This window comes from Epinephelus fuscoguttatus, linkage group LG13, assembly GCF_011397635.1.
Source record: "Epinephelus fuscoguttatus linkage group LG13, E.fuscoguttatus.final_Chr_v1".
NCBI lineage: Eukaryota > Metazoa > Chordata > Actinopteri > Perciformes > Serranidae > Epinephelus > Epinephelus fuscoguttatus.
In genome coordinates this window covers 31,899,393-31,927,278 of record NC_064764.1, presented here as the reverse complement: position 1 = coordinate 31,927,278, position 27,886 = coordinate 31,899,393, and the positions used below count along the sequence as shown (strand labels likewise).

The 27,886-nt window shown below is 42.6% G+C and overlaps 2 protein-coding genes across 2 annotated transcripts; one reads left to right on the top strand and one right to left on the bottom strand.

Annotated features, from left to right (window-relative positions):
* Positions 1–142: 142 nt before the first annotated feature.
* ccnyl1 (cyclin Y-like 1) lies at positions 143–15,713 on the top strand. Its single transcript, XM_049593719.1, has 10 exons — positions 143–1,109; positions 4,470–4,544; positions 4,872–4,915; positions 6,473–6,573; positions 6,955–6,990; positions 7,101–7,152; positions 8,406–8,525; positions 10,785–10,951; positions 14,049–14,211; positions 14,581–15,713. Exons 1-10 carry the CDS (start codon positions 947–949, stop codon positions 14,695–14,697), a joined length of 1,038 nt encoding a protein of 345 aa, XP_049449676.1. The 5' UTR covers positions 143–946; the 3' UTR covers positions 14,698–15,713.
* A 6,326-nt stretch (positions 15,714–22,039) lies between these two features.
* fzd5 (frizzled class receptor 5) lies at positions 22,040–27,357 on the bottom strand. The gene has a single exon (XM_049593709.1). It carries the CDS (start codon positions 26,603–26,605, stop codon positions 24,833–24,835), a length of 1,773 nt encoding a protein of 590 aa, XP_049449666.1. The 5' UTR covers positions 26,606–27,357; the 3' UTR covers positions 22,040–24,832.
* Positions 27,358–27,886: the final 529 nt, after the last annotated feature.

The window sequence follows — 27,886 nt, the reverse complement described above, 5'->3', positions numbered from 1 at the left end:
ACTTGAGCCAATCAGCGGCTTCAGATGGACCTTGTTTTGATTTCTCAGCCAATAAGAGTGAATGGAATAACTAAGTGGGCGGGGCTACAACATCCCTGTGCCAAGTAGTGCCGTCTGTGAGCTCCGGCAACAGATGGCGGCGGTGGCGGGGAGTAACGTTACGTCCAGCACAAATCTGACGGGGTGGAGGCTCTAATGTGGGAGTCCGGACCTGCTACCAGACTTGGTTATCTGACGAGGAACCGGAACAACGCTTAGTCAGTCTGACCTCATTGAGAAATTTTCGCCTACAGTCTTGGATTTTTCTCTTTTTGCCTACATTTTCCAACGGAGGCCGCAGAAGCCTCGGTCTAGATTTGGCTACACACCGAGCCGAGTGCAGGAGGACATCTGCGGGATTGTTTGGAAAGTCTCGTGAAATGTGTTTGCCTGAATTTGACGGTTTGAAGTTGTAACCTGTTTATTTTGTAGAGTCATTTGTGTTTACACGACAGCGAAAACTGTAATTAATGCGGAGTAGTAAAAAAAAGTTACAAGCTAACTAGCTAGCTTGCAATAATGCTAGTTAGCTACCTAGCAGCGAAACTCCGGCAGGTTGAATGAATGAATGAATGAATGAATCGGCGTCCCACTGCATTTAACTAACAAGTGCTTGCTGTTATTACAAGAACACGTCGAGTATTTCATGAGACGACACGGGTTTACTACAACAGGGTGAGCCTGTGTGGCTAACTCTTTGACTGTTACATCCCCTCAAATGGACAGGAATGCCATTCCAGGGAGTTGGTGGACAGCGGCGATTTACCACGCAGAGATAGTGTTGTGCTAATACTGACAAAAGCCTGGTAATGTTTATGAAGCTGGGGGAAGCTAATTTTAGCTAGCCACAAATATTTGCACTGCTTGGACTTGGCTGCGATAGTGTGAAGCTTACGCCCGGTTTGGTATGGGGAATACGGTGTCATGCTGCGTCTCTCCCGAGTCGAGCCCCAAACTCCCGTCGAGACAACCGGCGGAGCGGCTGGAGGAGTTCCAGACCAGCACCGAAGTGAGCGATGACAACACCGTGCCCTACCTGCAGCACATAAGCGACAGAGAGGTCCCTGATGGTAGGTGTCTCACCTGACTCCCAGCACACGTGATGATGACTTTGAACTTTTCCTTTGCTGTGTTTGAACCCATAAAGCGTCCCACCCGTAGTGTTTATTTATTGGGTGGTTTATCTTAATCTAGTCACTGTCTCATTGAAGAAGCTCCTTCACATGACTCCCAAGACTGACTTTGATGACAGAGTTGGCAAATAGCCACTTCATATGTACACATATAGTTACTTGGATCAGTGTAAGGATCCCCTTCACACACATTGACACACAAAAGGTTAGTCTTCATATAAAAACATCCGTCAACTTAAAGGAAGTGTGTGTACAATTTAGGCCAGATTGCAACCAGCTGAATCTTCTCCTGGTTAGAATTTAGTCAGTATTCTTTGTTCAGGAGGTTTTTACTGGGAACCAAGTTATCCGTGGAGTTCTCCTCTTACAAAACAAATGGACCAGGGGTCTCATTTATAGAACAGTGTGTAGGATGCATACTAAAAATGTACATACGAACAAATGCCTAAGAACACTCAACACTTTCTACAATCAGGCTTTCACCTCACCATCAGCACCACTATTTTCTCGTCTCCAAAATGCTCCTAAGCATGGGTCAAAGTTTCTCCCATCAAGCCTGTTTTTATAGATCACAACATTTGCCTGGGAAGTGGTCTTTTAGGCCTTGTTTTATGCGTATGCAATGTTTATAAATGAGACCCCAGGTGGTCAGAACAGGTAAAAAGAGTAAATAAAGCAGTTTCATGTCAAAAACATAAGTGTTTTTCTGAAGCTCTCCTTTCGATGGCTATCTGACGACAGTGACCTGTGCGAAAACACGAGGCCCTGTCTGGATCCAGTGTTTGGTTTGTGCTCTCTTGGCTACTTTAAAACATGGTGTGGTGCAACATGAAGGACTTAGATGGCTCATTCTGAGGTAAAGAAAACACAACACTTCCCATTTTCAGGTGATTATACACTGAAGAAAACATAACGATTATGTTCCATTCCTCTCAATACGTCCTAAATCCTACACACTGGACCTTTAACTCTTTCGCAACTGCAGGGAAAGACACACACAAACCCCCTCTTTATAGTTACTGCCAAGTTTCCAGACTTGTTTATTGCTCACCCCCTTGCCAGCAGTGCACTGATGATTATGATGTAATGGCGATGGCATTCTTTGCAGTCTTCAGTAGGGCACTGCATCATGTTCATCACACTGGCATCACATTACCAAGTCAGACATTAACAATGAAAACAAATCCCTCATCTTCTTGGCGCCACATTAACCACTCAGAGATTAGCAATAAAAAATAAGCCCTGCTTCATTAATGACTTTTAACACCCTCAGTGTTATTTCCGTAGTCTGTTATTAAGTAGGCCAGAGCGTAAGTTTTGTTTGGACGTTGGACATATGAAATGAGAGGTTTTTCTTTTCTGTATCAATTAGAAAAATAAAATAAAAGTACTCTGCGTCTGTCACGCTTTTATGTGGGACACCTCAACCAGAACAAACATGATGTTTTTTAGTAAATATATGTACTTGTGCACAAACTGCATCACTGCATCACAGTGCCCACTGTTACAGAGACATAGTGTAAGGTTAGCAAATGGGCCATGTCTCCAAACAGTACCCCCTCAGTTTTTTTTGTTCATGCTGTGATCACATGCTGTGATACAGGCCCCCCGATTGGGAAAGCATCTCAGATATTTCTCTGTGATCTAGGCCCGAGTTCATTTTGGTACCATAAGTCCTACTGTCGCCACTCCTCATTCGCTCCCAGACATGCGCATCAGTGTTCCTCCAGTTCATGTTGTTGTGGACAGAAGTGTGTGAGAGCAGTTTGTTGAGAGCAGCTGTTGGCAGGGTGAGGGTCAGAATCTGTCCAACAGTCCTTCCTACATTCCTCATGTCTCTTCTTGCTGTCCTCACTTCACAAATGCTGCCATCGCCTAATCCCCTGTCTTTTATGTAATGTGCTGTCTGCACGGATTTAGATAAAGAACACAATTCTTTAAAGGTCCAGTGTGTAGGATTGAAGGGGATATACTGGCAGAAATATAGTATGTTTTCTTCAGTGTATAATCACCTGCAAATAAGAATAGTTGTGTTTTTATTACCTTAGAATGAGCCATTTACATCTACATATGGAGCGGGCCCTCGTTTATGGAGATTGCCATATTCACTGCCATGTTTCAACAATAGCCTAGAATGGACAAACCAAACGCTGACTCTACACAGGGCCATTTGCGTTTCAAGTCGGCCACCATGGTTAGCAGGCGCTCCAAGACAAGCAGGAGAGAAGGTGAGACCTCTGCAAATAATTTGGCTCCTGGTAAAAACCTCATACAGGGGTGGATCTTAAGTTATCAGAGAAAAAAGGAGAGGACACATTAGCAGGTGCTGGGCTTGCTGCCTGTCTCCGATAAGTGGAACAACAATGAAGAAACGCTGATTTGTAACTTGAAGTTGCCTTTGTCACTGCTTCCTGCTCAGGTGTACGCCACTTCCGATGTAAAGAAGTTGTAATCTATAAAAACAGACTTGATGGGAGACTTAAAGAAACTTAAACTCATAATAACGAACATTTTGCAGATGGTGAAGTGGATGACTGATTGTAGAAATCACTGAGTATTTTTTGGCTTTTGACGGTAAATACATTTTTAGTATGGAATCTACTCATCGTTTTATAAATGAGACCCCAGGAATCCTCACTGCTAGATGCCGCTAAATACCCCTAAATCTTGCACACTGCTCTGCACTGGGTGGTGGTGGGAATATTGATGAAAAAATCAAATGTGTCTCTGGTAGAAGTTCAGTGTCTGCTTTTAATGCTAACACTGAGTTATGGGTAAAATCTTCAATAATATCTGAAAGTAATAGGAGCAAACACTGCTACGTAGGCACATCCGATTTGAAATGAAGTGGTCATTATGGGGGTAAAGTTATGAATTTCGGCAGAAAGGGAACTGTGTAAAGATTGTGGCATTTTATTATACACAGTTGTCAAGTTAACATTTCTTTATCTTAAGTCTTGTTTGGTGTCAAGTCTTTCGCAGCCTCCAGTCCACAGACATAATCAGATAGGCGATCTTCCCCGGTGAGGCTCTGCCAAGTCTGCACTGCAGATTTACTTCACTTCCTGCTTGTCTCTGAGGCTTTTTGTTGCGAGATAAATCCGAAGACTTGGATTATTTCTTCATGGCGGATAATGACAATTAACAGAATTATACTGTTCACTGTCAGTTAATGGCTTCCTGTTCTCTTCTCTGGCTTTCTCACTACCCACAAGTGAGAGCTAAGCAGCACACGAGGTGCCGCTTGTTGACAGATTGTCATTATAAAGCACTTATGTACATTTCTTGTTTTCACAGAGCTGGCTCTGGAGTCTAACCCGTCTGACCACGCCCGAGCAAGCACCATCTTCCTTAGCAAGTCCCAGACAGACGGTGAGCAATCCTAACATGATCACACACAGAGCAATGATTCACAGTAGCTGTCTTCACTGAGATCCTCTGAAGAGCAAACACACACATTTGAAACACACGATTCAGTGTTGAATGTTAAGCAGGATATGTTCTCACTTTTCAGGAACTGAGGTGTTAACTCTGTGCCACACATTATTATATTCATACATTGTCTAACATTAATCACAAGCCCTGTTTTTATTGTCGTGCCAATCCTGGCACTGGTGTTAAAAGTCATTACGTAATTGTTTTAAACGCTGACTCCTGCTTCAAACTTGACTTTGTTAAAACGTTTCTATTCCTTTGCAGTACGAGACAAGAGGAAAAGCAACCACATAAATCATATCAGTCATGTAAGTGTCAAGATCTAAATGTTGATCACACATCTTAATCGTGAATTAATAATATATGACCTGAGTTGTATTGTCTTTATTGACCTGGAGGTGAGTTCACACTCACTCTGTTTACATGCACATAATTTTCACTGTCGTGCCCTCATTCCCAGAAAGACAAAATGGCTAATAAAATGAATATTCCACTAATATTCTAGTTTAGATGCAGCCATGTATACGCCAGTTAACATGTCCTTTATCACGTCAGAATATGGAAAAGAGGAACAGAGAACTCAGCCTCCCTCTTTTCCTCTTTTCTTTTTCCTTCAGCCGCCTTCTTGTAAAGCTCAGCACTGTGATAATTGCACATAGCCAAAAACTTGGGGGAGCACTGCTCGTGGTGACAAAGGCAGAGAAAGTTCAACAACTCTGTTGCTTGTAAGGGCAGAAGCACGAGCTGTCTTTTGAAACATCTAGTGAAAGTGCATCACATACAGGTGGAGAAATGCAGTTTTTGACTGCTATGCTCGTAGTTTATCTCCCATTACCCCGTCCACCTCAGGTATGTTATAATCTGTAACAGTAATTCATTCTGGTTACTGTTACGGTTACTGTTACTTTATATACTGTACTTGCATACATAGGGCCTAAACTAAAGCAATGATAGTTCTGTTCTTACTTTGTTTATTTTTTTCTCTTAAAATCCCCCCCAAAAGTGCTAAGGTGCCATTCACATGTCTTTAACCACCTGGAAAAAGCAAGGTCGGGCACCGGGCGCTACTTTTGTGCCTTTTTTGAGCCCGCTTTCAAGAGCGTGGCAGCAGGTTGCATCTAACAAGTACCATGTCATGGCCTGTTTACCTAAAATCATGAGCAGAGCTGATCCTCTTCCAGGAGCTGAAGTTTGTGGGCCTATCGTCTGTGGTACAGATGTAAAGCTCTGAGTAGTCCTGCACTAACATGATCAACTTGTCCTCCATATTTACCACAGACTGATGTTTACAGAGGAAGGGAAAGATATCTGTTGGCTGTGATTGGTTGGTCGTCGTCACGTGACATGTGGCGTGTGCTGCTGCTTTCCAAAAGTTAAACTCGGTTTATCTTAAGGCACATTCCTGGCATTTGAGTGTGTGCCTGCTGCACGTCTACATTGAAAACAATGAATTTGAAGGTGCAAAAAACACCTAAGAGTACCATTAAAATACCGGATTGATGAGCACTATCGGTAAGAGTTGTAGTATCATTAAAATCTTACAATACCCATCCCTAATGTCAAGTAGATGCGTCAGTTTACAACACCTCATGAAAGTTTGTCACCATTTATCTGGCCATTATCTGGTGTGTTTTTCCTTGCTTTGGCACAGGTAGGATGACTTCCCTGTGATTTAAAATTGTACCTACAAAACTGTGATTGGCTCAGGCTGGGGAAACAGCTGTCAGCGAGCAGAACACCAGACCTATTATAAAGCAAGAGACTATTCAGAATTGTGTAACCAGTCTAATGAAATGCTGTCATCGAGAATTTTTCTGTCCTGTGATCATTTGAAGTTTCTAATTGTCTGTTTTTGATGTCTCAAGGTATCTCCTGGTCCACTGTCAAAGAAATACAGCTCCTGCTCCACAATCTTTATAGACGACAACACCGTCAGCCAGCCAAACCTCAAAAGCACAATCAAATGGTGAGAGAATTTCACACACACACACACAGGAAACACAAACACACGGGGCCGTGTTGTCCAAACGTCGCTCATTTCACATGAGAAAATCCTGTTGCATCACAGCATGGTAATCCTGGAGTAATACTTAATGGATGCGTGACTAAAGCAGATGCTCGCACGCCTAATTTAGGGCAGTCGTCTGTAATGACATTATTTCAGTGAGACCGGGGAAATACATTGCATCAGGATTATCTCTGTGTTTAAATGAAGCCTCCTTGCTGGATGTGTGCACATGTTTTATCACACCACAGCGTCTGACACGTGTATTCTTGTATGTATTAAAGCTATGAAACACAAAAATGAATTCACACTGTTTGTCTCCCCTCATTTCTCTTTCTCCAGTGTCACATTAGCAATATATTACCACATCAAAAACAGGTTGGTGTACATTTTTAAGTTGATCTTAATCATGTCGTTTTTGGCAAATTATGTTGCTTAAATTGATACATATTTGAAGTGTGTTGACAGATGTATTGTGTGTTCTTTAGGGACTCAGACAGGTCACTGGACATCTTTGATGAGAAGTTGCACCCCTTATCAGTGAGTATGTTATGAACAAAAAGTCATTCTGTCAAGCCCGTAGTTTTGATTTATACAGTATCAGTGTGCCGTGATGCCAATCCAAGTGTGCTGTGGGATTTTGTGATAATTTTGTGATCTCTACCATTAAAATCTGCATAAAAAATGGACAGACAGAGGGGACTTGGGGACTGGACTCAGAACTCAGGGAGATGTATATCTGTGTGGGTACATCAGACTCTTAGAAAGAGAAGAAATCATGGGGAGTACCACCAGCTGGTCCAGGAGCTTCACCTGGATGATGGTCGGTTCAAGTCTTATTTTAGGATGAGTCAGGGACAGTTAGACAATCTGCTGTCAATCATTGCGCCTCATTACACTTGTAGAACGTTAGAAAGTGGTTGAGGAGTCAGTTTGTTCATATCTGCCTTGCAGCTCCCCTAGTAGGACATGTTAGCAAGTGAGCTAACATTAGTTTGGCACAAACCATGAATGCTACTACTTGTTGTCCGCCTCTCTGTTCATCTGAATGGACAATGCAGAAGAGCGTTGATGACGTCGGGCGCTCCTTCTACTCTGAGTTGAAGTATTTTCATCTCGAGCTGTTCAGGGTGCTCCTGTGAAAATGCGAGGCACATAGAGCGGGAGACGCAAAGTCCTCAGCAATGTAAAAGCAGTATGCAAAACACTTCACTGTCATCGGAAAGAACATGAAAAATCCGACCCACGCTGCTATGACGCAATCTGTCTGATCGAGTCCTTATGAATCATTATAATGGATGTCATTCACTGGTTTAAATAAACATAGCGAAACACCATCCTTTCTTATCCTCTCTTGCGCTTTTTATGAATGGTTTCCGTTTAGTTGTAGACTAGTGATGATGAGACGTGTGTGACATCTCATTCCATGATGAAGTTGTTTTCCCACTGACCCTCACAGCTCATTGTTGGGAGGGCCACTCCAACCTGAAGATGACATCAGATAGAGGGGAGGGCTGAGAGGAAAATCAATGACAAAGCTGATATCCAAGTAGACAATATCACAACTGCCCTTGTAAGAATAACACTCAGATGAAACAAACATTGCTGCTGAATGTCTGCTTTTCAGTAAATTAGATTGTGGTCTTTCATTTCCAGATGTGGGTATTGTAACTGCACAAGTTGTGCTAATTTGGCACTCACCACCTGCATTCAAATCAGTCCAGATGTATCTATAACCTAACATTGTACTTCCTTTCCTCAGACATATGTGTGCCATTGTTTGTCCCATACAGAGAGAGCCAGTGCCAGAGGACTACTCCCGTGTCGACCCAGAACACAAACTGATCTACCGCTTCGTCAGAACACTCTTCAGTGCTGCACAGCTGACCGCAGAATGTGCCATCGTCACTCTAGTAAGTCTGTCTCTGTATGATGCTGTGGTTCACACACCAAGTTCTGCTTACACCAATATATTAATAGAATAATGATGTCATTGTTTGGTAACCTGGGAGTTTAATACAGGCTTACTTGAGAGCAAAACAAGCCTAAAAGGGGCCTTAAAGTCTTAGACACTAGAACAATATTTCATAGACACTCCAGTCTATGAAATACTGTTATTAGGTCCCAAGGCCATTTGTAAAGATGCTTCTAGCTGAAATCTGTTAAATATTTTTGTAGTTGATCCGAAATCTAACATGACATCATTGAAACTACATTTGGTGAAGTTCAATGTGGAGTTTTAGGACACAGAAGCAACGTTTTTAGTTCATGTAGTTAAATACTGAGGTATTACTATAAGCTGGGCACCAGAGGGCAGTAAACTCCTACAAACTGATGCCTCCCAAACATTACAAATGGCAGGTGAGTGTCTCACATCACAGTCTCTACATCAGAGATGATTTGATGAGATGAAAGTTTATGATTAAAAACTGAGCAAAATTGTTTAAGACTGTATATATGAAAGAGCAGTGAAAACCAAGAACATGCATGTTCTGTTTTTAAAATGGCAAGCTGGCCCAAACTGATATCACCACAGTGTTGTAGTTTTTGCAGTTAATAGCATGCAGACTGTTTGATTTGCTCTGGTTTTATCTGTTTCTAGTGAGTAAAGTATGAAAGAAAGATACCACTGTTTTATTTAACCCTTAATTTAAACAGGTGGTCATGTTGAGATCTGTCTGTTTTTCAAGAGACAACTAACTGTGTACAAAATTAATATATACAGCTGAAACACAGACACATGCACTGATTTATTGGCTGATATTCACCCTGTCGACTGTCAACAGCCTATCGGTAGATAAGATGACATTCACCAATGGCTGTGGCTGAAGTTTTCATGTTGTGTCATATCAGTTCTGCGAGCTAAAAGTAAGGACTAGAGACAAGCTCTCTTTAGTAAAATTGAGTATTAGGTGGTGGTAACGATGTGATCAAATGTTATTTTGTAAAAAATGTTGTTTTCATCAAAATTTGGAATAAATACAGTTGTATCAGCCAAATTGTTATTTTAACAGCAGCATCAGCCCAGAATTTCACAATCGCAGCATCCCTAGTTTACACTTAAGAAAACCAATGACAAGTGTAAAATTTAGAAATATATGTTTTACAACTTTAGTTGTCCTTTAAGTAACAGTATTTAGCAAAAGTGCAAAATTCAGGGTGTTCAAATGTTCAGGTGGAGTAAGAGAATATAACTTAGCTCATTTCTTTTCTACACAGTATAGTTTTAAAGCCACGTTTTGACCTGACATTGTACATATGGTACATAAATGCTACTACAGAGCCGAGATAGAAAGGCAGTGTTTGCAGTAGAGCTTTTAAATAAACAACACACATTGCTGCTGCCTTCTGTTTGTTAAAGGGACATTTCGGTTTATTTCAAACTGTCTCCTATCGTCCTTTGTTTCAAGTGACTAGTGGCATAAAAATAATAGTTAGCATGTTAGCCGTTAGCCTAGATACAGCCGTAGCGTCAGACCTGTTAAAACGTAAGTGAACAGGCAACCTTCAAGTGCAAAGTTAGTCCACTAAACAAGCTTTTTCTCCACAAAGACCGCCTCATATCGTTAGGATAAATGTCAGAGAACATATAGAAAACAACATGTAAACGTGTTGTCTTACCTTACCGGTGTGCTGCCATGTTTGTTTACCATTTAGCTCTGCTTTCCAAAGCGCGGCCTACTAATGCGCCCCGGCTGTATCTAAGCTAACGGCTAACATGCTAACTATTATTTTTATGTCACTGGCCACTTGAAACAAATTTAGGACGATAAGAGACAGGTTGAAATAAACTGAAATTTCCCCTTTAAGGAGGTCCATCCTGCCTTTTCATATAAGATGCAGCGGTGAGTGATAAATGTATCACCTGTGATGAAGCACAGTTCACTGTGATACACTTTGTCAGGAGGCTATAAGATGGAGGGAGATGAGTATATCATCATTCGTTGATTAGTGGGTGTAATACAGTTACATGTGTATTATACCACTAAATACAGGTACAGTGGAATTTGCTGGTACATAGTAATACATAGACAGCCATAACCCACCTTTAACCTGTCAGTTGTCTCTGGTAGCACATAGGGAAATAGCAAGGGGATTATAATCATTCAATTTCCAAACCCTTGTCACTTTCTCATTACATTTTTGACCTTTCAACGTTCCTCTTTTTAAAGGTATACTTGGAACGCCTGCTGACCTACGCCGAGCTGGATATCTGCCCCGCCAACTGGAAACGCATCGTCCTGGGAGCCATCTTGTTGGCTTCCAAAGTCTGGGACGACCAGGCTGTGTGGAACGTCGACTACTGCCAGATCCTTAAAGACATCACCGTGGAGGACATGTGAGTTGGTTTTATATGAAAACACAATAAAAAATCAGGAATGAGGATGTCAGTTTCTAGCATTAACTAGCGACGAGCGTTAATGTTAGTTCATTAAATAAATGAATCGATTGGTTGCACACTTTTTACATAAAATGCTTTTTTTGGTCTTGTGGGAGGGTTTCAAGTATTTTAAAGGCAAAAGGCTCAAGAACAAGTGAAGTCACAAGTCATTGGTGTTTAAGTCCAAGTCGAGTTACATGTCTCTTTTTAATTTTGTAAAGCCAAATCTAAAGTCCTCAAATTTGTGACTCAAGTCCACACCTCTGATTAGTTCATAAATTCAAAGTGAACATTAGAAAAATCAGCAAACATTCTGTCACTGTTGTTAACATTACATAGGTTAGATGTAGCAATGAAAGAGCCACTAAACCTTTTAGTCAGTTCAACCTCTGCCCAGTTAGCATGAGCCAATACAGCAGTGGCTAACATCTGTCATCAAGCCATTTGGTGGTCCTAGCAAACTAACACTGACACGAAAACGGTTCAACTGTGTCGGACATCCAAACAAGTATTTGAGTACTCATGCCTGTCCCTTGAGGAAACTCCAGGGAAAGATCCAGAGCACACAGCAACGATTGCATTTCATACCTGGCCTGAGAATACCTTGGTATGCTGTAGCAAATGCTGGAGGATGTGGTTTGGTGGAAGAATATCCAGACTGCCTAGCTGCCACCACAACCCAAACCCATTTTGTGATATTAATACTAGGGCTGGAGCCTATCCCAGCTGACATTGGGTGAGAGGCAGGGTACACCCTGCACAGCTCACCAGACTATCACAGGGCTGACACATAGAGACAGACAACCATTCACACTCACATTCACACCTACGGACAATTTAGAGTTACCAGTTACCCTGCATGTCTTTGGACTGTGGGAGGAAGCTGGAGTACCTGGAGGAAACCCACTCTGACACAGGGAGAACATGCAAACTGCACACAGAAGGGCTGTCTGGTTCGAGCCCCTCTCCCTTGGTATGACCCAGGGAGCCCTTTGCATGACTTAAATGTTGGCGTAGCTTCATCTTTGTCCAGCTTGTTTGATAAAAATACATCTGAACATGATGTGTCCTGAGTTGTGACTGACATTTCAAAATCATCCTAAATTTGGTAGCTGTGGGTGTTTGTGCTTCTGAGCTCCAGATATTTACGGAGAAGAACATTGCCAACAAATACAGCATGGTTCCTCCAGCACTACATACTTGTCCTCCTAATAAATGAAATATAACAACAAAGATGCATTTAAAGCAGACAGAAGGAGAGGAGTGGTGGAATAGATGGAGGCTGGAGCATCTCTGCTCTCGCTTGGACTATAAGCCGGTGAAGAGGCCAGGGGCTGCACTTGGAGCACCCTGGCTTTATTTCCTACAATTGCTTTCCCTGTGTGTGTTTGTGTGTGTATGAAAGAGGTTGAAAGTGCCTCCTTGTTTTTTGTGATTTGGTGCGTGCGCTGCCTGCATGTCCATGAGCCCCCATCCCTCTCTGATTCTCTCTCCCTCTCTGTCCTCTCATATACGTCTGACCCACACTCTCTCTGCTCTGTTTTCATTGCTGCCATTGAAGTGTCTTTGTGAGCGCAGTCGCGTCCGGATGGAGGGATGGGAAGAAGGGTAGAGAGAGGAACAGACAGACAGACGGAGAGAAATGCAGGGGAGGGTCTCAAGTGCTCTCACTGCTTCTACATAATGGCCCTGGCTCTCGCCCACTCCATTAGTTGCCCCGGGAGACCAGACATCACACACACACTCACGCTCACTCTCACCACCTTTGCTGACCAACAAAGCATCCTAGATGCTGTCGCCTTGGCGACCACCTCCCTTAGCTGTTCTCATGGCTGTGATGATGATGAGGAGGAAGGATGATGGAGGTTGTAGTCTGGAAAAAAGATGAGCTGTGATGCTCCAAGTGGGTGCTCGGAGATGCATGTCTGATTGCCTGTGTGTGTGTGTGTGTGTGTGTGTGTGTGTGTGTGTGTGTGTGTCTGTGTGTGTGTCTGTGTGTGTGTGTCTGTGTGGAAGAGATTTGATTCCATCTCCATAAGTACTTCCCATGTTGAATTTTTAAAGTCAGTGCACAAATAACTGATCTACAACTTCCTGCTGCTGACCTTCAGTTTCATTAGTAAAATATCACCTGTAACCACTGATGAAGGAAGTGTTTTCGTCTTTGAAGAATAGAATTAAACGGGAAACAGGGTTTTTATTTGTTGCTACTCTTGTGATTATCATGTTACAGTGGCTTTGCTGGGAAAACAAATTGTGTGCAGGTTTCAGCAGAAGAACAATGTTGTTTAAACAATTGTACTAACTTAGGGTTTTCTGTGGGGCTGCACCCGGCTCAGAATTATGTCAGTCGAATCGGATTGCACTTTTCAAAATGAATATTATATTAATTATTACGTTTTTTTTCCCATGCAGAGTTTGAGAGTTTGAACGGGATTTGGCGGGACGTTCAGGGTGACACTGACCCTCGAGTAATATAGTAAACAAGCCAAGTTAACAGAGCAGAAGGCAGAAAATAATGTATCACAGAGCCTCACTGAGCATATCCTCTCTTCCTCCGTCTCACTCAGACTCAACCTGGGCCTGGGTCTGCAGCTACGTGTACCAGAGAGTAAGACGACAGCAAGGATGGCTCACCCTGCGGCTAAATCTAGGGATTGAAATGTCCCCAGAAAATCCATAATATGGCTCTGACTGATGATTCGGATCTTCAGCTTTCAAGGGGCAGCCCTAATAGTCTTTAAACTTCTGTTTAAAACTTCAAGGAAATTAATTGTTGGGAACATCCCTAGTTTCAGCAGATAAACCAAGATTGTTCAAAGAATTTTCAGAACTCAGCGCTGTCAGTAAGAATAGAATTTGAAAATACATATTTAACACTATTTAACAAAAGCGCAAAATTGCTCGTACGTGTCAGTGTGAGTGTGCAATGTCATCTGTCTCTGTGTCAGCCCTGTGATAGCCTATTAACTATAGAAGAAAGCTTATCAGCTAGAGTTTTCGTAGGAAGTTTTGTCCATCTGGATTAACCCTCAGGCCTCTCTCCACCCTTCAGGAATGAGATGGAACGCCACTTCCTGGAACTTCTTCAGTTTAATATCAACGTGCCAGCCAGTGTCTACGCCAAGTACTACTTTGATCTGCGTCAGCTGGCCGATGACAACAACCTCAGCTTCCCCCTGGAGCCTCTCAACAACCAACGCGCCCAGAAACTAGAGGTGAGCAGCGAGAGATCATGTTGATTAGTAGTTTCCGGTCTTCCACTTGGTTTCATTATGATGCACGTGTAATATTTATCTGTCTGCTCTGCAGCGAGCCCAACACTCTCTTCTTGTACTGCATCTGATTTCTCAGATTAGAGGCTGTCTTGGTTATTTCAGCAGCTGTTTCTGTAGGTTAAATGTTCGTAAGTGTGTTTGTGTCGTTGGACTTGGGTGAATTAAACTAGCTCATGATCTAAACTGCAGAGAAACAACTGATCATTTTTGATTCTACGTAGTTCTTGAATTCAAACACCTGCTATTAAAACACAGTGATCTATGAGAACTTTTCAGTAACTCCTTTTGTGTGTTTGTCCATCCGTCCAGGCCATTTCAAGACTATGTGAAGACAAGTATAAGGACCTGAGTCGAGCGGCAATGAGACGATCCTTCAGCGCTGACAACCTGATAGGTATACGACGCTCCAATGCTGTGCTGTCATAGGCCAGACTGCTGCCCTCTCATTCCCAAAGCCCAGCTAACCCACAGCCAACCCTGCACAAATGCAGCTGTCTCCCAGGTTCAACATGGCCACGTCAGTCAGGATTGAAATGCTACTGTAAGACCGGCCCACACGGTAATTTGCATTACGGCTGCAGAGCTGCGTGATCGTCAAATTACACTTGAAATTGAGGTGTTAACCCAAAACGTGACCACACAACTTTTGTTTTTACAAATCCCCTATTTATTTTTTACTTGTTTCTTATTTCCCAGAGAAAGTGTTCAGTAGGAATTTCCTGCAGTTGTCTCTGAGGGGTAGTCTTTGTATTGTCATAAAAATGTAACTTTCCCCCCTAAATATTTGAATTATTCCAAGTCTGGTGCTTTTCTATATTTTAGCTGTGGTCACAAAATTCCATGAAAAGACCAAAGCCAACGATGTGTCCATCTGTGGCATTCAGCCCCAAGCCCACTGCTTTGTGCTGAAGGTATAAATATAACGTCGCTCACAAATATATAATCCAATAATTAAAAACAAAACAGCTGCCAGGGTTTTTCAACCATTAAATCAAGAAAAGGAAAACGTGTGTCAGGGACTTTTTTAGTGGCGGATTAATACACATTCGGTGCTCTGAGTGATTTATTACAGCAGCAGGATGGTGTGCATGTGGTTCAGTCAAAGTAAGCGACATTGTGTTCATGGTAATGAAGGAAAATTTCACCCACTGAAACAGTTTGGCTACCGTTGGGTATCATTGGGGCTTTTTCCTCAATACCAATGCGACAAACAATACATTTAACCCTCAGGTCCTGTTAAAAACGACTATCATCAATTGTTATTATTATTAACAATAAAACAGACTGAGTTTTTGAACTATAAGAAAAAATGTCCAGAACCTTAGGAACTACAGTCCTTGCAAAGGAAGAAAGAATGATCTTTGCAGACGGGTTTGCCACAGCTGCAGCATCTGGTTGTCACCCGTTTCTGCCTTTTGCCAGTGGTTGCTCGAGGGGGACACAAGCTGTGCTGCATGCGACTGCCCCTCTCTCTCCCCCTCGTCCGGCATCTGCAGATGACCCTGCTGCTGCTGTAGCTGCTGCCTGCCCCTTGACAGCCTCCACATAGGCCCTGGCGAAGGGAGCTCACCGTAGCTTGGCTCTCGACTGGATAAGCGGCGTGACCAGAGCTTTACCCAGCTCCTCAATGAAGAGGTGGCGCCGGTATGAGCATCCCTGTTTCCAATCAGGGTTGATGTTGCTCCACAGGACGAAGGCATTGTAGCAGGAGATGTCCAGCAGGTTATAGAAGAGGCAGAGTGGCCAGCGCTGGGTCTTCTGTTTGCAGGAATACAGGGAAACTTGCTGGAGAGAGAGAGAAAAATTAATAAATGATTACACAAACATTTGTCATCATGCGTAAGCTACAAGTAAAAAAATATGTTTATTCATATATGAATAATTACCTGGTCCAAATGATCCACCCCTCCTTTCGTCCTGTTGTAGTCCAGGATCATGACTGGTTTGCGGTGGGGGTCAGCGATCTCAGCCTACCTGTGCCGAGTGGAGAGTAGCAGGACCAGCTTCCTCCTCTTGCCCTTGGCCAGGAAGCTGACAGCTGTGCATGTGGGGGTGTGAGCGAACACAGAGGAGAGGACCTCCCAGGCGGGATGATGGTGATTCCGGCTTGTTTCTTCGAATTGTCCCAAGCATAGCCAGCTTCCCCCGGGCATGGCTTGTGAAAAAATTGTCCATGGTAATGGTGTGGCCAGTGGGATGTCCCTCCGTCAGCTCAAGCACCACCCGCTGCAAAGTTCTCTGGAGAGTCCATAAAATGGCGCAACAGGACCTGAGGCATGTTCTCCCTGTGTCAGCGTGGGTTTCATCTTGGTACTCCGGCTTCCTCCCACAGTCCAAAGACATGCAGGTTAATTGGTGATTCTAAAAACCCTACCTCAGGAGAGAACTAGAAGCCAGTCATCTTTCCATTATCTGTTTAGGAGCGGTGAAACAGTCGCTACGGTGCTGAATTAAATGAACCTGATCAGGTTGGAATGAGAGGCTAACTTCGCTCATTAACTTCAGGGCTAACCCTGCTTCTTTAATCAGCAGGTGGCAAGCATGACACAGGAACATGGCTTTGGTCTTGAGGAGTTGTAGCATGTATTCACTGACAAATAGACTAAACTTTACTCACATTGCACTATGTTTGAACGTCACACGCACTGCGATGGTTGCGGCAGCCTCACTGTAGCGTGCCTCTCTTCTGCACAATCTCTCGCACACTTTGGCTCTTGCACACTCGCTACGTACGCAGTCTGGCACTAAAATCTACCTGTTGCACAGGGGTTCAGTACCCAGCCCAGAGTGTGGCTGATGTGTTTCTAACAGTTTCTGAACAATAATGGAGCTCTATGGCTCAGACAAATAATGTCATGTTTTAAATAAACAGACCGTATTTGTTGGATCAATTCATCATTGGTTTTGGTCTTTTCAAGGGATTTGTTGACAATACGGAAATAACAAATATCACCCGACAGATAAAATGTCAAAGCAGTTCCTTGTAAATTAGATTTAATCCCAAAAGTTAATTCTGAGAGTGTAAAAAGAGGTGTTTAACGTGAATTCCACTGGTGTTGGACACTATTTAAATTATGTTCACATTTGAATTGGGATAGACTCAACAGCATGTCAGCTTTATTCCGCAGGAGTTGGCTGAATTTAGCAAACCTTCTGTTCTAATGTGTCTGAGAATCAGGAGTGCCAATCTGGGGTCAGTTTCACTTTCCAGAGACACTCCAAGTGGGCAAACAGGAGCGATTTCACAGATTCAGGATCAGTATTGCTACCGAGCGGCTCGATGTAGCAGTTAGGTCGACAAAATGTAGGCTGGGTCCACGCTGTCCACCCTCAGTATTGTGCCCCCTCAAATCCTGCCACCCTGACCCCGCCTCAAAGAGCCCGTCATCAGATTACCAACCCCCTGCTTGTCCCAGGCCCCCGGCCAGAGCTCTCGAACAAACTACATAGATACTGAGGGAGAAAAGAGACTGATGGATACTCCCCTCCTTTTTGCTTACTATGTAGGCTACTTAGCTGTGAAATTTGTCTTGTTTTTAAATTGAAAAAAAAAAAAATTTGCAGATGGAGTATTTTAAATAAACACTAATCATGTAACAAAGATATGTTGTGGTATTTACAAAATGTTTGTATGTCTGATCTGTGACCTTTTTCAAGGTGTCCTGTAAGTGTTGTGATTGTGAGTGTTTGGTACTTGAAGGTGGGGGAAAAATCAGTTCTTGGATGATCTCGAAAGATCAGGGGCTCTATCTTACAACCGACACAAAATATGGTAGACAGCGCCTGTCTGTGTTCCCATGGGCGTGTACATCTTAAAATGCGGTATGGTCAGGCACATTGTTGGTGTGTTGCTATTTTGAGGCTCAACAGAAACCTGATCTAAAGTCAGAACTTCATAGTATCTTTGAAGGACTCAATATTCAGATAGTAAGATGCACCTACATAATGGGTTCACAACACATGTACACTCTGCTTGTGACACACACAGGAACATGCAGATGGGTCGTGGGTGGATGAAATAATACATCATTAATGAGGGAAATATTAATTACATTCTGTTAAATGTGAACAGACAAGAGCTGCTGTCAGACTCCCCATTACAAGAGATGCTTTGCACGTTTACATTTAAGGAGCGGCATAACTTCATTGATTATTTCACAGGCTAAAAGTTTAGTTCTGTTTCCTCTGTCACATTTGTAACTACAGTTTTTAGTGTTGCTGCTTACCCACGATATTTGCTGCAGTGACGTCACAGCTCTGACTGTATTACCTGGGTGCAGGTGCATGTGGTGTTTTAAGGGAATTTGAGATGACACTGGTTTCACCCAAAACACACCTATGATTAATTAAGAGACTAAAAAGAACTCTTAAACCCCCAGCGGAAGTGGAGTTAGATGAGCCCTAAATGTACTTGCACCATTCACTTTAGACTGTGAGCTATAGATTGTTTAAATAGGGTCCCATTTCCATTGATGTCAAAAGGTAAATAATCAGTTCTCAACATGATGATTGCCTGAAACAGTTTTGTACGACCGGGCTTTACGTTCGTTACGGCTGAACCAATTGGACAGTGAAAGGTTACACAGAACATTTTTTAGTACTACTGTATAATGTAAAGATTATGGAAGTAAATTCATTTGTTTCTTTTAATCATGGATCGCAATAAATACGCTGTGTTTTTAAAAGTAGCAAGTTGTCACCGTTAAAAAAACAAATCATGTATTGAAACCAAAAATTTAGATGCATAAAAATTAGGGATATACGAAAATATCTGCCGATGTTGGCTTTAAAATTAACCATTAGAATCAGCCAACATGCTTTTTTCTTGATTTACACTATGAATGAATATTACATACACTGACGTCATGATAAGACTACGCTGCATAATATGATGTTAATTCCACTACAGAAGAGACTTGATGATCATAGTCTCTATATACAGACTCTACATTCAGTGAATATAGAGTCTGTAGGCAAACCCCGGAGAGCTTGCCTCCGGAGGAAGAGCGGAAGAGCCCTGGTTTCCGGTTGTAGGCTGTTTGTAGTCCGCGTGATATTGACCAATCACGTTTGAGCCGGCTGCAGTTGTTGCCAGGTTAAATGGTCCGTGCGGTGAACAAATGAGGCGGAACATAACTGGCGTCACTGCAAACTCTGAATCCATCGCAAGGGTTCAGCATATTTACTTATATATAAACGGAAGTCGGAAACGGAAATTCGCCTCCTCCGCCCAAATCAAACCGGATTGCCAAAAAATCGGGGGTCTGCCCCCAGAGGCTGTATCGCCGTCTCCCGGAAGTCAGACGCCGAATACAGCCGATGGGTTCCGAGAATGTGATGATCACTAAACTTTGGTGGGGAAAAAAAGTGAATACATTGATATCGGTATTGGTTATCAGTCAAATAAGTTAATACGTATTGACATATCGGATATCTGCAAACAAATCAATATTATGCATTCCTAATAAAAACGCTTTGATAATTATGGCAATATATAATAATGGCATTGTAATCTTCTGAATGGTAATCAAATCATCAATCAATCAAACCACCAAGAGGATTTAACCAGGACAACCAGTCTCAGTTGCAGGATGTCTTGTGGTGTTTGACCTGAAACATAAAAATGTGAATAAAATTTTGTGAAATATAACAATAACCTTTCTCATGGGGGGAAGCAGCCTTTACAAGGATAAAGGCATTGTATTTAGTGTGGCAGTCGTATCAGCCATCATCTTTCAACTACACTGAAAAGACAAGATGCGTCAGGATCACTGTGACTCACCAGCTGGACGAGTTGTAAGTATATTCACCTTTTAAGCTTTCATTATGCTTCTTTTTTGTATATTATTTTGAAACGCCAGCATACAAACACTACGGAGCCTGTACTGTTAAATAAAGTGAATTGAAAACTATCCATCCATCCATTTTCAACAGCTTATCCAAAGCCAGGTCACTGGGGCAGCAGGCTGAGCAAAGTATTCCAGACGTCCCTCTTTGTGTGCCGAATTTAAAACTGATAGAGTACTAAACTTAATGACGTCACAGTGAGGATGGATTGATGAGTTTTGTTCTAATGACAGTTTTTTGGGAAACTCTTGTAACATCCGTCAGATGCTAATGAAGATTTCAGGAACAATTCTTCCTCTACTGTAGCTGAGATTTTTCTCATGTTGAATAAGTGTGAATTATGTTCTCATTAATGTTTAAAAACAGTTTTTTTGCAGATATTTTCTGTGTTTGAATTTACTGTTGTACAGCCGATGTAATAAGTGAGTTTAAGACAGTTTTTGAGACAGTCTGAAACTATTCACAAAGTCTTTGAGGTTCCAGGGCTGCTGCGGTCAACAAATCATGATAGAGCCTGGAATAGTGTCTGGCGATGATGATGATGATCTATACCAGGGGGTCACCGACCTTTACTACAATGTTGGTTCAGAGATGGTCTTCTGCAGACCTTGGTTGGAACCAGTGGTTATTTGAGTTCCTGTTGCCTTTCTATCATCTGGAACCAGTCTGGCCATTCTCCTCTGACCTCTGGCACCAACAAGGCATTTTCTCACTGGATATTTCCTCTTTTTCAGACCATCCTCTGTAAACCCTAGAGATGGTTGTGTGTGAAAACCCCAGTAGATCAGCAGTTTGTGGCACCAACAACCATGCCACGTTCAAGGTCACTTAAATCACCTTTCTTCCCCATTCTGATGCTCAGTTTGAACTTCAGCAGGTCGTCTTGACCATGTCTACATAGCCTCGCGTCACCAGGCTCTTCACGTACGGCGAAGAGCCTGGTTTCCATTCACTCTGAATTTTGTCTGGTTCTGGTTCCAGTCTAGAGAGTGGATCCGGAGTTCACCAGATTCACCAAAGTAAAAGTGTTCACCAAAGTAAAACTTTAAATTCTGGCGCACCATCGATTTACAATAAAAGAAAAAGGTTAACTTAATGGCTTGGGGCTTTTCTTGTAAATTATATTCTTTAAATTAAAAAGTTTCACCGCATTTTTATTAGCTTGGTGCTTTTATTTTGACGGAAAGGCGCATCCATTGAATTCCAGATCCTGTCTCTCTCGCCCTGGTTCCGGTTCCTTACCAAAACAGCCACTAAACGGCCCCAGACTATGTCTACATTCCTACATGCGCTGAGTTGCTGCCACATGATTGGCTGATTAGATATTTGCGTTAACGAGCTTGCGTGTCTGAAATCATTTCCTGTCTGCAGTCTAGTGGAGCATATTTGAGTGTCTGATCTATGAATGTGACAAATGTCCTTTAATACTTAATAGAAAAAACAAATCCCATAGTCCTATAGAGTGAATAGGTGTTTGTGAATGAATGAATGTCTTGCTGCATTGTATTTTGGTCTATGAGGCGACTGTCAGTGGAGGAGCAAGCAGGCAAGCAAGCTGCCATCAGCGTGACATCACGTGCAGCAGAGAAACAGGAGCCTGCATGAAGTGAGTAAGAAACAATGTTTACACATCTCTCAAGAAAGGAGACCTTTTTGGGGAAGAGGTTGTAAAAAATGTCCATAAATTTGATTTGTCGTCACCAAACTTTCACAATATGATCAGAGCTGAAGCTGCAGTTTGTCCCCAAATTCAACTTTTAAATCATGTTATTAAACAAACGTAGCTCAAACATTGTCAGTCTGTTCCACACACATGTATTCTTGCTTACTTGAACCTTTGACACCAGAACAAGAAACAGTTGTGCTTACAAATCTAGAGACCACAGTATAAATCAGTACAATCAATGCCAAATACTCGTGCACCAAAGTTGAGGTCAACTCAGTTTTAATTCCACAATATGAATCAAAATCTACAATATTTTTTAATATCCTTTTAGGAACTCTTATCAATATGAAAGCAGATTTACACTTAAACAAGCCTAAATGTCCGTTTAAACCAACACTTACTGGAGTTCATCATCACTCACACGATCACATTCACTCACACAAATCAAGCTAATAAATTAGAGATATCGCCTAGCGTGTGGTAACACAGTAGTCTAAACAACAACAGCTGGCCAAACAGCACTGAATGAAAATATCACAGACCATCACAGCAGAGGACAAATAATTCACTTTCACCGAATCTGTCATTTAATCCACAGCCTGTCCTGTAATGTGACATTTTGCACAGAACTATGCAAGATAGATCGTTGTAGTTTTATGTCTTTAAGTTTCAGGCTACATTAAGACAGTTTGTACTCGAGTGAGATCTATAAGGAGACAGGGAGGGTCCTTCAGTGTTTGTTGTGAAGGCCTCTAAAAACAGATGATCCACATTAGACCACAGATCCATGCTGATAAGATTTTGCCCTACAGAACTCATGTTTTATTCATCTCTGCACAGATTTACTTACTAGTTACTCATAAATAGTGAGAATACAGTGATTAAAGAAAAGTAGCATCTTCCAAAAGTCTGAAAGTGCTGGTTTATGCTATTAATAGTAAAAAATATAACAAATACTTAAAGTCTTATCTGCTGTGAGGGTCCGAGGACAGAGGGATGTCACATGCTGAAAAGCCCCCTGAGGCACATTGTGATTTGTGATATTGAGCTTTATAAGTAAAATTGAATTGACACTTAATAAATTGGACTATTAAAGGAGCTTAATTTGTCCAAGTAACAGCCTAAAACCTTGAAAATATTAAATTTACAATTTTTTAAAGATCATCTAAAAGCATAAGTTCGCATATTTTATAAGGCAGAGCAAACAAACATTTTGTTTTTCTTCTATAAATTTGATTATCACATATATTTCAGCACTGTTTATACCTAATTAAGGATTAATTAAATCTAGTTTAACTGAAGTTTAAATAAAAAAAATGCATAAAGACAACGAAATATTTAAAAATAATATGTATAACTCTCTCGGGGGTGGGAAACACCAGAGGCCCCACGATACAATATTATTACGATACTTAAAATGATGTTATTGCGATTTGACAGGTGTTGCGATATGCTGAGCATCACGATAAAATATATTGAAATATATTGCAATTTATTACCTTTTTTCAACTGTAAATTACTGTATGTCCCCAAAGGAAAACTTTGTCATCATGTTTTATCCAATAAGATTAAACTTTCAGTCAGTTCATCCGACTGCAGCCATTTTTATTGCAGCAAAATGTATCTAGAAGACTGAAAAAAATATTATTCTAGTAGGCTACCAAACGTTTCATTTGTATTTGTAATTTTAATAATTTATATAATAAAATATCAATACTTCGCATCAATGTGACAAAGTGATGTTGCCACAAAAAATATCTAGACTCTCACCACACTTTTACAATAAACAGGGCAGCAACTAATGATAATTTTCATGATTAATTAAGCTACTGATTTTTATCTTGATTGTTGAAAAATGCCTGTCACCAATGAGATGTCTGCAAAGTGTCTGTTTTCTCCAATCAGCAGCTAAAATTTAGTTTATAATGTTTATAAAACTGAGAAAAGCAGAAAAATGTAATATTTTTAAAACTGACACTGCTTATTTTTTGGCATTTCTGTTTTAAATTACTTTAATTATTAGCTGGTTGTCAAAACTGAATCATCTAATCAATTAATCGAGTTATTATTTGAAATATCTATCAGTCTATGACCCCAACAGAAATCATAATAATCATAAATAATTGAGGACAAATAATTATTCTAACAGTAAATATGACTTTAACCATTATTTTTCAGTAATTCGTAGCCTTTTTTGTCTGAAAAAATCTTATCTGACTGAGGGTCTGTGGTCTAATATGGATCTAGTCGAAGGGAGTTCATGATGTGGGAACACACAGTGAGCAGCTCCACCATCAGCCAGCAGATGGGGGTAAAGGCCAGGCTCAGATCCATCCTGCGGCTTTAACCTAATCAGAGCTGCTTAGTTCACACATCATGAACAGAACACGCTCAGAAACAAACTTAAAGTAGAAACCTGTAACGGAGCTCACAGGTCAGAACAGTATCAGCATAAAGACTGAATTCCTTTTTTGTTTGGATCCCTCTCAGCACAGTTTCACTTTGAAATCGCACACCAGACATCACATTCAAACACTGACATCAAACAGCACATCTATGTACACGTTTATACAGTTTCAAATCAGACCAGATTTGTTTCTCTGGTGTCTTGAACTTAGCTTGTGGCAGTGGCATTGGTTGGTTACAAACTAAACATATCACACTATACACCTAATTTTCTTTACAGCACATTTATACAATATGTACATTAATAAATATGTTTGTCTCTCAGTGCTCAGGAGAAGCAGGTAGGAAGAAGCATGTGTGTAACTGTTTTTTTTAAAGGTTGTTTTCTCGTCCGCTCGACCTCGTAGAAAAGCAACTGTTGGAGTTGGAAAAGTCAGACTCTTAAATATGCTGTGTTGGATTTTCTGTCGTTTAAATTCCTATTACCTTTTTATTTTTCCCTTTTTACACTCTGAATCTTCATCTAGTTTTTGTGAGAGCTGAAATTCAGAGCACACAGATGTTCGTCCACACTCAGTTTCTGTTTGGACAATTTATTTACGAGTGTCCAGACTGTTCGAACATCACACCTCCTTACTCTGTTCATATATGTGACGGAGCAGCTTTGTGGTAGATCCCTGATGTCAGCCCAGTCCCAGTATGTCCAGTTAAAGCACTACTGGCCTCACTGTACATGGAGGGAGGAGCGGTGGCCTTCTGCGGCCAGCAGGGGCAGCATCGCCCCACAAACTTCCTCCAGGACTCCAGAGTTTTCCCTGACCAAATCCAAACTCCTGAGGTGATGCCCACAACTAAGCACATGAAGTACTTGAGCATGAAGACGGCGTAGTCCGGGCCCAGGCGCTGGCGCTCGGATGGGCAGGTGCAGGCTAACGCTCGCTCCCAGCCGGGCCGGTAGTGCTGCTCGTAGACCAGGCAGGCCACCACGATGGTGGCGGGGACGGTGTAGAGCACCGTGAAGAGCCCGATGCGGATCATCAGCCTCTCCAGTTTGTCCGTCTTGGTGCCGCCCTGCTTGATGATGCTCCTGATGCGGAAGAGGGAAACGAAACCAGCGAGTAAGAAGAGTGAGCCAGTGAAGAGGTAAACCACCAAAGGTGCGAGTACGAATCCCCTCAGGTTCTCCAGACTCTGGTTCCCAACATAGCAGATTCCAGCCACAGGGTCCCCGTCCACAGAGCTGAGCGCCAGGACGACAATGGACTTGACGCTGGGGATGAGCCAGGCGGCGAGGTGGAAGTACTGCGAGTATCCTGCAATGGCCTCGCTGCCCCACTTCATCCCTGCAGCCAGGAACCAGGTGAAGGACAGCACCACCCACCAGATGGAGCTGGCCATGCCGAAGAAATACACCAACAAGAAGACGAGGGTGCAGAGAGCGGGGCCTGTGGTGTCGTAGAGGATGTGCAGCTGGTCGCCACCGACACTGCCGCTGGCACCACACGCCACCCGCTCATGACCTGCCACCAGGCGGATGATGTAACCCAAAGACACAAAGAGGTAGCACGCAGCCAGGAAGATGATGGGCCTCTCTGGGTACTTGAAGCGCTCCATGTCAATGAGGAAGGTGGCAACGGTGGTGAAGGTGGAGATGAAGCACAGCACCGACCAGAGTCCCACCCAGAAGCTGGTGAAGGCGCGTTCGTCTGCTGAGAAGTAGGGTTGGTGGCAGGGCTGGGCGCAGTTGGGTAGGGGGCCGGTCTGGACCTGGCCGTACAGGGTGTGGGACTCCCTCTTGATGGGGACCAGGGGGTCTCGACAGCGACACTCCCTGTCACACTGCGGAGGGCTTGGCGGTCTGGTCCGGCCTTTAGGGGTGGGCTTGGGGAAAGGCGGAGCCAGGGTGGTAGTCTCACTGCTGTTCTGGTCCATGCACAAGACCTCGTCGCCCAGCTGTGGCAGCTGTTCGCAGCTCATCCTCTCGGGCCACTCGAAGCCATACTGGCTCATCAGAGGGGAGCAGCCTCGCTTGGCCCGTTCACACACGGACCTGCAGGGCGGCAGAGGCTTGCGGTAGTCCGGCAGGCAGATGGGGGTGTACATGCTGCACAAGAAGAAGAGCAGGTCTGGTGAGCAGCGGATCCGGACCAGGGGCCAGAACTGGTGCACCTCCAGCCCCACCTCTTCCTGGGTGTCGTGGTTGAACTGATTGGGCATGTAGGTCAGGTTGTAGCCGATGCCCCTGCACATGGGCACAGTTATGGGCTCACACACCAGGTCCTTGGAGGCTCCTGACGTGAGACCCGGACACCGGAACAGCAGCAGCAGCAGCACGAGGGGCCGCGGGCTGCAGGGCGCGTGCCTCACCAAAGATGCCATATAGAAAATCAAATGTTTTAGAAACATTAGAGTCATTAAAACAATAAAAATAAAATTAAAGAGGGTGAAACATCTTCTTTAATTTATGACTTCATCTCGGAAACCTTAAAAACTTTGTTCTCCTGCTGCATGCATCAGGTCCAGAGGTTCATTCTGCTCCTTCCAGCCTCTTAATGATTAAAACTAAACCAGTTAAACTCCTGTAGGTGGATCCAGTTAGTCCACAGAGCGTCAGGCCGAGTCTCTGCTGTCAATCATTCACCAGAGCTCCGCAATCATCACGGAGAAAGTTAATCTCCGGTGGTCACGTTCCAATAAATTTAACGACCTTGTAACATTTTCACCAGCCCTGCTTGTTCCCGACGGGCTGCAAACGCCTCTAAAAGTCGCATCACGCTCCTTGAAGAAAAGACTAAAAGCTAAAAATAAAAAAAAAAGCAAAACAAAAATCATATATCAGTGTTTAAAGTCTGTGCGCGGTGCGTAAAATCCACTTGACGTTTATTCCCTCAGCAACATGAAAACAGCCTTCAGGCACATGTTAGTTTCTCCTTGTCAAAGTTTCTCAGGTGTCTCCTCTGCTGCCTCTGAAGGAGATAAAATAAAACACAGGAATAATCCGAGGCGTCCTTCAGGGGGAGAAACTTGTCCCGTGTTATCATGTGCAGCAGCAGCAGCAGCAGCAGCACTGTGCGGCTGCAGCCTTCACTGAACCCCGGGACGGAATAAAGTCCGTCTGAAGCTGCAGCACCTCCTCATCACACACAGGGACTGATGCCTTCAGGGGCTGTCGGAAATGTCAGCAGCAGGTAGGGAAAGGGGAAATGCAACAAAGTCAGTTCTTTAAACCACATTTCATGGATAAGATAATATTAAAAAAGGGACTTAATTTATCCTGAGGGTTTTTGTTGTGCAGCTTTTCATTTTATTTGATAGGGACAAAGCGACTGAGCATAGCTCCAGTACAGAGTGAGAGACTGATGTGTTGCACAGAGAGTTTATAAGTATTGCTAATTTTCAGCAGTGGTCCCTAGTTGGGTTTTTACATGTAGACCTAACATGTTATGTAAAATATACCGTTTAAAACATCATAAGCACCACAATACACTGTAAAAATGGAAGACACAATAAACCACACTACATATACTAAAATACACAGGTTACAGTACAAAGTAGGAACAAGTGCACATATGTAGAGTACAAAAATGTGAAATATCAATAAAAGTGCAAGAATAAAAATATTAATAAGCTCATTTCAAAGTCAAAATAGCCATAATGACAAAAATATAAACAAGATTAACAGCATCAGCAGTAAAG

What these genes read in the sequence shown, in the direction of transcription:
- ccnyl1 (XM_049593719.1), top strand. Translation starts at nt 947, where the DNA reads ATGGGGAATACGGTGTCATGCTGCGTCTCTCCCGAGTCGAGCCCCAAA. An exon ending in TAGCAAGTCCCAGACAGACG is followed by an intron (nt 4,545 to 4,871) that starts GTGAGCAATCCT and finishes ATTCCTTTGCAG; the next exon opens with TACGAGACAAGAGGAAAAGC. An exon ending in ACATAAATCATATCAGTCAT is followed by an intron (nt 4,916 to 6,472) that starts GTAAGTGTCAAG and finishes TGATGTCTCAAG; the next exon opens with GTATCTCCTGGTCCACTGTC.
- fzd5 (XM_049593709.1), bottom strand. Translation starts at nt 26,605, where the DNA reads ATGACTCTAATGTTTCTAAAACATTTGATTTTCTATATGGCATCTTTG.